Below are 10,827 nucleotides of genomic sequence, written 5' to 3'. Positions count from 1 at the left end.
TTTGAGAAATTTTAGAGTAATCCAAATAAAAAAACGTCTTATATATAACGTTTGGGATTAACAGTTTTATGCAAAATTTTTCTAAGTCTTAGTTTTTTCTTCAAAGCTTCTGACGACCGGCAGAGCCCTGACAAGCTTTGCGTAAAAATGAAATAGATTCCAATTTAATGAACGCGATAACATTACATACTTAACGTCGATATAAGATCCTATTACTATTTCTCTTTCGCTTTAGAGGAAATTGGTCTATCGGAGCGGTTTATAAAAAGTTTGACATAAAGTAAGGAAGAGATTAAATAAAACTGGGCGTCGATAAACAAATGAATATAAGACGACCTAAACATTAAAATTTGATTAGAAGAAGAGAATAAACAAACACATAGGAAGTGAAACGAGAATGAAAGTTTTGATCGCGAAGCTTATTTTTGAAATACTTCACATCTCCGAGCTGACCGAGACTGCGTATAGCTCTTGATTAGCTAGACCAGCCACATTCCGAGAATGCATGGGTAAATCTTCAAACCCTACGAATAGCCGTATTTTGAGCCGTAAATAGAATGAAAGAAGAAAGAAAAAAAAAAAAAAAATCCATAAAGATAAGTTGTCGATCAACTTTTGAATAAACTTTCATTCACGGACCTTGTTCAAAATCGTCCGATTCCTCATTAGTTTCCCTTTGAAGACGCGCAAATCGAACGAATACATCATCCAGAGTAGTTTGAGTGATGGAATAGTCCAACTTTGGACGAAAACGACATACCAGAATATTAGCATAAATGCTTCTTATATTATTTAAAATTAAAATTTAGAAATCATCACTTACCATATTGGTTGTTACTCGTGCAGCCTCCATTTTGTTGAACAAAGATGATATAGATAGTACGTTGGGTTGTATGTGCCAAATCAATTGACGGGATCGTCGTTCGCGCAATCGTGCTTCTGGTATGGCTAACTGGACATGTTGCAGGACGTCACTTATATGTTCCACCTCACACCGTGCACTGATCATATAACCGTTGCCAAATCTAAAAGGAATTTATATCTATCATTTTTGACAAAAGAAATAAAAACATTATCCGTACCTATTTTTCAGATGTTGAGCCGAGCCCAGGCAACGTAGTGTCCCGTTAACCATAATGGCCAGGCGGGTGCAGAGAACTTGACACTCTTCCATCGAGTGTGAAGTCAATAGGATAGAACGCGAATCTTTTAATGCGTCAATAATAGCTGACCATAGCGAGCGACGTGCTTTAGGGTCCATCCCGCTTGACGGCTCATCCTAAGCGTAACAGAAAAGAAGGCACCAGTTACTAACCTGTGCCTTTCTTTTAAAATTGACTCTGTACAACTTACCAAAAAGACTACAGCGGGATTGCCGATGAAGGCGATAGCGGTTGACAGCTTTCGTTTATTACCTCCGGAGTAGGTACCAGCGCAACGGTTCTTGTATGGAAGAAGACCTAGTTTCTTTAAACTATCCGTAACAACCTGATAAAACGGATGAGAGTACATTTTTCCCGTGTTCAAAACATCTCGTAGAAGCATTTACCTTGTTCATATGTTTCCTTGGAACTCCACGAAGCATAGCAAATAGTTTCAAATGCTCGGTGCCAGTAAGCAGGGATAGTAGAGCATCTTCTTGTGGACAGTAACCTGATTAAAATAATTGAAGTATAAATGTACTTTTGTCAACCATTTGGTTAAATTAACACGAACCTAAACTTTGTTGCGCTTCTCTCAAGTCCGATAGAATACTATGACCGCCAACAAAGGCATTACCACTGGTAACAGTTTCATCACCCGTCAGCATCTATATATTAAACATTATTGTTACACGCGTGATACTGTAACTAAAATCCAAATAATCAACAACTCACTTTAAAAGTTGTCGATTTTCCAGCACCGTTGACGCCCAAGAGGCCAAAACATTCGCCTTTCTTTAGTCCGAAAGACAAACTATTTGTAGCTGGTTCCTTACTACGACCATATACCTACATGACAAAACACGTTATCAAATCAAAATCTATTTAATACTAGTTCATTTCAGGAACAAATGGTCACCTTGGTTAGCCGTATTCAAACGTAGTTCGTCTGTTGAATCATCGTTTCGCTCCACGCGTCCACGTTCACGAGCGACATCCTCGTCCTCAAGGTGTAGCGGAGGAAGTTGTATTGTCTATCATTATGAAAAATAAAAGACGAGGTTTTATCAAAAAATAGTGAAAAAGAAAATCATGAAGCTATACCTGGAAATAACGTACAACACGTTCAGGGAGGACCTGATAGTGCAACATCACAGTAAAACTGAAAAAGAGAATGGCCTGAACAATCATGGACAAGAAGTATCGACCAAGATAATCCCATTCGAATATGTTTCGCTGGTAATCAAATCCTATTTCATAAAAAAACAAAACAAGTAGAATAAAGTTTACGCATAAGGTTTAAAAAACGAAAAAAAGATGTACCAAGGAGCTCAAGCCTTTGGGTAGTAAAGTGAACTTGAGCCATATCGATCATTCCACGACCAAGACAATAATGAGGAAATATTAGATATACTTCATTAAGTATACTTCCAATGAGTTTCAATTGCTGTAAACAAATGTTAAAAATTAAAATTGACTACTACTATTCAAATCTGGTAAAAATATTGGGCATTACCACATCATCGAAAAGCTGAAGAACAAAAGAAGAAATTGTGGTGATCACCCCGATGAATAAGTTACCACACGCCAATCCCACAAAGGCGGAGCTCGGAACGGAAAAGATCAAACTAGCCGGATACATGAGAGGGATAGCGGAGAAGCTATCAAAAGAAAACACCAAAGATCGGTGTTTATTGTCAGTATTTTGCAGATATGTTTAAATTATAATTACCCGTAAAGGATCAATAACAATATCATCCCTTGGATATTCTTGGGGCCGATGTACGCTTGCTGATCAAAACCCACAAAAATTAAGATGACCAATATACTTGGGATCAAATAGTTGATCTGAAAACGATGCATAAAAAGAAGCGAAGTTTGATTACTCACTTAATGTGAGAAGAAACTAAAACTGGAAATGTTGATATTACTAACCATATCCCAAGTGTAGGCTGCAACCCAAAACGTTATAGGTTTGACTCCAGACACAAATTGCAAGTGTTTTGCTTTTGATTTACGCTCTTCCACCAAAAAGATGACAAACGATGCTGGAACGAAACTCATGGAGAATATGACTGATATTGCGTGTAAAACGCTGATGCCCACTTGTCTCCTACAAAATAACGCGTATTATTTCACTACATATGCATCTACTTAAAAGAGAGCAAAGTTACGTGAATCTGTCTTCCAGCTGTTTAAATGAGTAATTCATAGGATGGTTTATGGCGGTTATACTATAGAACGTAGCATTCTTCGATGACGGTAATGACGAACGCAAAATTACGTTGTTAATAGCATTTAAATACGAAACAGAAGATGCCCAGGCTTTGTTGTCATACCAAACCTATGGAAAGAGACAATATATCTTCTTAAGACACACGAAAATGATAAAAATTTAAGATCACCTTACTTTAACTTTATCAAAAGTCCCACGGAGCTGTGCAAGATTTTCGAAATTGAGGATTTCGCCAGATGCGTTTGCCTGAAGCGCTAATGGAAACCTCAAAGCGCCCAATAGGTCTTGTATATCTTGTGAAAACAGGGTCAAATTTAAATTGCCAAATGGATTTTGAAGCCCAAATTCGAATCCACCGAACCTGATTGAAATAGATAAGAAAATAAGAAGCGGAAATATCACTGTTGTAAGAGGACAAACCTACCTAAACTTTTTGAATTTCTTGTAGGTTCGAACTATCCAAAGCGATATATCTTTCCCTGTTACGTCGATGAAATCGTCGGTTGAAACGGATTTGTACCTCGGTAATTCTGCGGCAGTCAAATTTACGGGACAGGAAGCGATCCCCATGCTACAGGGGCATTGGAAATCTTGGTAATCGTCTGGGTTAACCAGGGGATTAAGCAGCTTTGTTATGTTACTGTGACATTGAAGCCTAGTAACCAGAGCATTAGTACCAGTCTTTTTGAAAACGGTGGAGGAATTGATACCTCGTCAAATTATCATTTTTGCAAAGAGCACCCATGCCAGTTTCGTTCACCATGTTCTTTATGTAACGAGCTGGCCAAACTTCGTTGGGATTTTGATTTGCGTAAAATGCAACATTTGATTTTCCATAGAGCCAAGGGGAAAGTTCAATAGACGGCTCAGGCGATATGGCACTCAAGGACATGGTAGTCAATTGATTGATGATGATTAATAATGCAGGCAAAACAATCTAGGAAAAAGCATTGGTATCCCGTTAGTTCTCCAGTACACACGAAAAATGGCGACCCAACTGTAATTTACCTCGCAAAAAAACCCTTTCAAGTTTCGTTTTGAGTTGCAGAATCTCTTCACGTACAAAGCGATGAACTGTTGACAAATCAACACTGATCCCGTTAATTTTTCAGAGGAAAGAAGGTTAAAGGTATCAGAAGTATCATTTCCTTCTATTTGGAGGCACTTCCTCATCTAAAATCAGGAAGAAAGATGCTATCAATTAGAATGGGATAAATGAACAAAGTTCAATACAAGTCTAGTTTCTTAAACGACAGAAAAAAAATACATTTAAAACAAAACAAAAAAACCAATGGTAACGGAATACTCACATACACACTCCCGAGTTCCAATTTTTTGCAAAGACTTCAACACAGGTAGATCACCGGACGTAACTGCGAGGAAAAAATTGTGCAAAGGGTGAAAGCAAGCAACAAATGCAACAAACATGTACCAAGAGTGAATGCATGGCAATCAAGATACGATGGTTTGCCCAAGGTACAAGGATAAAACAAAAAAATTCACACATCACTCCAATAAATATACATTTACGGACAAGTTTCCCCGCAAGCAAGCAAAGAACTTCTGAATTCTACTACCTTGATCCGTTTCCAGTGGGGTGGTAACATTTTCTTCTGAGGGGTCATTTGCTACTTTCAGAAATATCTACACATGAAATGAAGTTCCAGGAATTATTTAAGAGGTCTGGGCAATAATTTAAAATATATCAATGTAATGTAAGTACCTCTTCAAGTGTTGTGTCCGAAACGCCATAGCTATCCACACGAAGCTGTTCCATGTTCAAGTCTAGCTCATCAAAAAGGTGTGGAAACTTATCGCGCTGGCGGAGTCCTGCATCGTCAAACTCGGGAAGGCAAAACACTATGTCAGACCCTACATTCTCGACGACGCTTCCATTCTGGATGTGACGTTTCACCACATTCACAATCCTTTCCACATCAGTTTCAGTTGAGTTTTGAGAAACTGGATTTTCAGTTGCCTACGCGAGTTAAAATTGACTTTTTTGTTGCTTGATATCACTGTCAATTTGACTAGCATACCTGAGCGTTGTCTACTGAGGCGCTTTGTCCATCTTTCTTCACGACCGTAAGGTAGTAGCCGGATCCAAGCTTTTGCTTAAGAAAGAGAGACGAGCCGCAACACTTCAACTGTCCTTGCGAAATGATCGCTATACGGTCTCCCAGTAAATCAGCTTCATCCATGAAGTGAGTTGTTAAAATAATTGTTCGGCCTGCGATGTGAATATATTACGAGGCTCTAAGAGGGAACATTTTTTATATGGAGCAATCTGAATAATACCTTCTTTATATTTCAAAAGAATATCCCAGATGGAGCGCCGAGAATAAGGATCTACTCCTGCTGTAGGTTCGTCCAGGATCACCGTTCTGTAGTATGTTAAGACGTTAAAAAAAAAACTGGATAAAAAAGACGTTTGGAGATTGAACTCACTTTGAATTTCCTATGAAAGCAGCTCCAATTGAAAGTTTTCTTTTCATTCCACCGGAAAGATGTTCAGATATGTCATGTCTTTTGTGTGACAACCCTAAATCATCGATCATCTTGTCAATTTCTTTACGAGATTCAATTTGCTCTCCGGTTTTTAAATTAGCATAGAAGCGCAAATGTTCCTCCACTGTTAGCCTGCGTTGGGATACACAATATCCATTATAATTATGGTATTTTGTAACGAACTACTTGTTATTGAAGAAGACACTCACTGATCAAACAGAACGTTGTGTTGTGGACAGACACCAAGTTGATGGCGGATATCATCCATTTGGTAACGGATATCCAATCCGTTGATTGTTGCAGTACCAACAGACGGCGGGAAAAGTCCCGTCAAAATTGAACTGCACAAAATGATTTATTCAAGAAATTAATAAAGAATAGTTTTTAAGAAAGCAAGTTTACATGGTGGTTGTTTTCCCTGCTCCATTATGTCCAAGGAACGAAGTAATCTGATCTTCGTAAAAATCCAGATTAAGATTGGAAAGAGCGACTTTTCCATTAGAATATGTTTTCCCGAGATGACGGATGCTCACTCCAACCATCAAGTCCCTCGATTCCTCTTCTACAAGTTCGGTATCTAACATTTTTCAATAGAAAAAGAGATTTACCGTGGTACTGTGCTAAACTTTATAAATTTCCCTATCAACGAACCTCTTTCGGCGTGTGCTTGAACGGTCCCAACTGTACTATTTCGGCGCTTTTCCGAACACCAGTAAGACGGCTGAAAAATGAAATACCACGGTTTTGGAATACCATACTGGCCTGTGCGTAGAAACAACAAAATATTTCATTTGGTTATAAATACTCTGGACCAACACGCTGAACGACTCGAACCTGGAAATACAGTTTCAATGTACCACGTTAGCACTAGATAGAGAACAGCGTCGAAGAGCATCATCAAGATGCATCCCATCAAAGAATATGCATCGCCATCCTTGGGACTGACAGCGATGTTGCTCCATTGTGCACCCTCTCCACTTTGTTCATGACTTGCAAAATACCAGCACCCGATTCCGAACGATACATCGGACAGCAGACTCTAAAGAATGATAACAAGATTATACCAGGATGGTATGCGAATATTTATCATATTTGAAATTACCGATAAGACCAAAGTCGAGAGGCTGTAGTCTTGACCGTTCAAGTTGAGAAAGTTGTAAGGAAGGAAACAAGCGAAGAAGAAGAATCCACCGCAGGCAGCAGCAAGGTTTGCCCGGCTAAAGAAGGTTGAGACTAGGAAGCTGAAGCAGACTGTGGCAATACTAAAACTCAAAACGAAAATGAACACCAGGAGAAAATTCGAATTCTCTAACACCCGACCAAACTGTAATTACAAAAGTTAAATTAGAAATTAAAGGATACACCACGCAATACTTAGAAAAAGAATTTACCACTAGGATCATCGAGAGTAGTACGCAGGAAATAAGCATAAATGACATGCTATCGATAAACCAGGCCATCCTGCAAAATCGTTAATATAATATTAGTTACTAGTATATCATTAACCAATGTGCTAAACGTTACCAGTGAACAGCGTTTCCAAGACCCATGGTTTTCATAGTTTCTTTAAGACGCCGCTCTTTTTCGCGCACAATTGACTTCACAATCATGGCGCAGGTATAAACGAACGAGAGAATCATAAAGAGAGGAAACAGACCCGCAATCGCCATGAAGAAAGTATCGTAAGTGTAGCAAGGGCTCGGAAACTGCTGCATATACATTCCAGGCAATTGGGTCCGATTTGACTGCAGCTTGATAATAGCCTGTTCTATCTTATCCTGCAGGAAAATGTAGCCAGACGTGAAATATTTCATGTCTCTTGTGGGATTCGTCCGCGGTATTGGCGTTTCAAAGAAATCTCGTAGCCTCTTTGTGCTATCGATTTTGGAACTGTCCATACTGGAACATGGGACGCAAAATGAGAGCCAAGATGGTAAAGTTAAAATGAGCTTAATTACCGTAATTTGTAAGTTATGTTGTGTGGCAGGTTTTGTGTTGTGAGATCCACGTTTTGGTTTTTGAATACTATTACCGCCCACAATCCACCGATGTCTATCAAATCCATGCCACGTTCGACAGCTTCTTCTTCAGTATCATATCCTTCGAATTTATCGAATTCGTAGCACTGAGCCAACAAAAACACGAAACCAATGATTATCCAGAGAACAAAAATTTAAGCAGTAAACTTACTTCTACATAAGTTATGATTAAATTAGCGATCAAATCCAGCTTGACTAACGTTTTCCTTATTCTGTAAAACAGACAGATCAAATAAAAGGAATGTAGTCAAGATTTGTTTGGATTTAACTCACCTTATGATTTGATCAGAAGTATTTGTTAGTGAAGATGTCAGATTAGCTATGACAGGAAAACGTTCGGTAATGACTCCGGTAATGTTTTTTATCATTTCTGGATCCAGCTGATCCAGAAAACGCTTGATGGAAGGCGATATTTCAGTCAGCCATCTGTCTGCGAAACGCTGTACAATCCTCAAATCTTGGAATGTTTCATTGACTAGTTGAATGACGCTGTCAAACGCCGGAGTTCTGGGGGTGTAGATAATCTTTCCCCTGCAAAAGGAATTGTCACAATCGTCAATAATTCAATTGGAAACGAAAAACGAAAACAAAAAAAAAGTCTTGAAATACCGAATAAATGGATAAAACAACTGTAAAATCAGGCGCGTCAACGGATTTTGCTGCAAGTTAATAAAAAGCTGCGTGCACGGTACCGTAAGACCCGATCGAGTTATATTAGTACTTTGGGATTGGAAAAGTCTCTGTCTAAATTGATTTGACCTAAGAATGTGAGAGATGTAGAAAGTTAAACGAGAAAAAAACTTTCTTTACACCTTACTGGGGTCCATCGGGAAAATCTGGCGATTTTTTTTCTCGAATAAGAGTATTCTTTCCGCACAGAATATTAGCGGTTGAATTAAAAAACGCCATAGTTGATGTCATGTTTCCTGTCTCAACGTCCCTCGATTTCCACAGTTGGTTAGATAACTTTCCTAGTGTTGTGTTGTTAAATTCGCTACGCATAAAATGATTCATAGTTAATTAAATGCCTTAGAAAATTCTTTTAAGATCAACAACATTTTTACTTGAATATCGTGGAGAGAGAATTCAAATCGCGAATGTCTAAAAGTATGGTGTTCAGTAGACGCCCAAGATTGGCCCAGTCTTCCAAGTGTAGAGGTTGCTCTAAATTGTCTTCCACAATTTGCTGGATCTACAACAATTCAAGGTGAGCAGGCGATTGAAAGTCAGCATTAATGAAGCTATACTTCAAAGGAGAAAGATTTGTTACTTGGTTGATTATTAAGGTTCCGTTGACTACGCTCAATATTTCAGCAGCAGAAGAATGGCACAGAACTTGGCTAAAAGTTTGCAGAGTCGACTCGTCTTGTGCACTGATCCATGATTTCAAAAGGGTAGTGTTACAAAGCACTTGCTGTGGATTTTCGGTATAATTCTTCAATACATCCTGTGAGAAATTTTGTCGGCATAAATAATACGGCAATATACACTTTTATAAATAGAAAGATAGGCATATTTTTTATTCTTACCGGTGGTGGAATGCGAATCATTAACTCGTATAGTGCCGACGTTGACGTTTCATTTTTTAAGCTTACTAATCGCTGAAAAGCATCCCGGTTGACGACGTGTTTTAGAGGGAAATTTACTTTAGGGCTAGACCCACCACTCAGTAACTTGAAAGCAAAAGCTACACCAGCGGCGACGTCAATTGCAACTCCAGACCCTTTGACTACTTCCTCATTAGTAATCCTCCTTTTGGAAACGTCTGTCAAGTCTCGAACAAGATTTCTAACGCTATGACGAAAATAAAACGATCTGGACCTTTGTCAGAAATTAAATTTTAAATTATATCAACTTACGTTTGGAAATTAAATTCTTCGCTAAAACGATCAGTCGATGGCGGGACATTGTGGCAATTATTGTCAAAAGTACAAATTAAACTTTGTAGGAATTGCCAAGAACCAGCAGAAGGTAAAGCCCTTTCCTCAAGAAAACCTAAACATATACAAGATTGGATTTTTTTTTTTGAAGCAAAGAAGAAATAACCACAGAAGATCAATAACTTACATTCATTTTTGTAGTCTTTTAAACCTTTGGTCCTGGAGTGTGGGAGAAATCAGACAGAGCATGAATAACAAATAATCCAGATGATACAAATCACTCAAAGATTACTTACCTAACAAGGGCTAATATAACAAACAGAATAATAGGCCAGACAAGTTCGGTCACAACTCTGAGCTAAAATATTTTGTTCACTCGGTCATTTGCAAATGTACAGGAATTAAAATGAAAATCTTTTACCTTTGATCTGGATCTAATCAATAAGTTTTTCCACATCAACTGTTTCAACTGCATCCAAAACATTTTCATGTTGAATTGCCCCACAAGGTGAAGTGCAGAAACAAAACTGAACTAAAAAAAAAAAAGATAATATTCGTCCTAACTTAAAATGACAGTAATGTTAAATGAATCATAGCTTTTTATCGAGACTTACGTAAGAAAAAGTCCCTGGGACAAAAACACCGGTACTAGCAACTTGCCGATTGCAAGTTTTATGACAAACGAGTACATGGTGGTGAAAGAGGCTTAAAGGCCATGATGATTGCACACCCTTTCCCTTGTGCAACGCAATAAAATTTACAATTGATAATGACTTATGAGATTCTCATTTACAACTGGTTTCTCGCCTGCCATATATCTGTGGAGGAAACACTTGGTAAACCCTTCCTCTGCCCCTTCCCGCCAGGCAAAACCTCGAATCAAGTAGAAAATATGTAAATAATGCAACGATGCGACATCTAACAGCAATTGTTTTCAACTTAGAAAATTTCGATTTTAATTTTGAAAAATAAATGTAACTTGTGAAAATCGGCACTGTCGCACAAGAAAACTGGCTCAAACC

General features: G+C 38.3%; 1 protein-coding gene across 1 annotated transcript; it reads right to left on the bottom strand.

Annotated features, from left to right (window-relative positions):
• Positions 1-148: 148 nt before the first annotated feature.
• Positions 149-10,685, bottom strand: LOC116929944 (phospholipid-transporting ATPase ABCA7). The gene is given in 46 exon segments (XM_032937261.2): positions 149-524; positions 640-739; positions 824-1,025; positions 1,083-1,279; positions 1,354-1,488; positions 1,550-1,653; positions 1,717-1,810; positions 1,878-1,991; positions 2,062-2,073; positions 2,075-2,176; positions 2,247-2,392; positions 2,466-2,589; positions 2,659-2,803; positions 2,875-2,990; positions 3,078-3,255; positions 3,317-3,486; positions 3,553-3,739; positions 3,803-4,033; positions 4,089-4,315; positions 4,387-4,536; positions 4,538-4,551; positions 4,956-5,022; positions 5,102-5,356; positions 5,418-5,608; positions 5,677-5,762; positions 5,827-6,018; positions 6,096-6,227; positions 6,289-6,463; positions 6,538-6,648; positions 6,721-6,925; positions 6,989-7,210; positions 7,278-7,347; positions 7,411-7,785; positions 7,845-8,011; positions 8,077-8,137; positions 8,199-8,456; positions 8,535-8,684; positions 8,743-8,919; positions 8,990-9,117; positions 9,196-9,372; positions 9,455-9,719; positions 9,785-9,920; positions 9,993-10,024; positions 10,102-10,163; positions 10,227-10,332; positions 10,420-10,685. Coding segments are annotated over 46 exon segments (6,714 nt in total). The 5' UTR covers positions 10,497-10,685; the 3' UTR covers positions 149-435.
• Positions 10,686-10,827: the final 142 nt, after the last annotated feature.

This window comes from Daphnia magna, linkage group LG9 (assembly GCF_020631705.1).
Source record: "Daphnia magna isolate NIES linkage group LG9, ASM2063170v1.1, whole genome shotgun sequence".
NCBI classification, from domain to species: domain Eukaryota; kingdom Metazoa; phylum Arthropoda; class Branchiopoda; order Diplostraca; family Daphniidae; genus Daphnia; species Daphnia magna.
The sequence above is the reverse complement of the archived record's forward strand: the minus strand, read 5'-3'. Positions and strand labels throughout refer to the sequence as shown.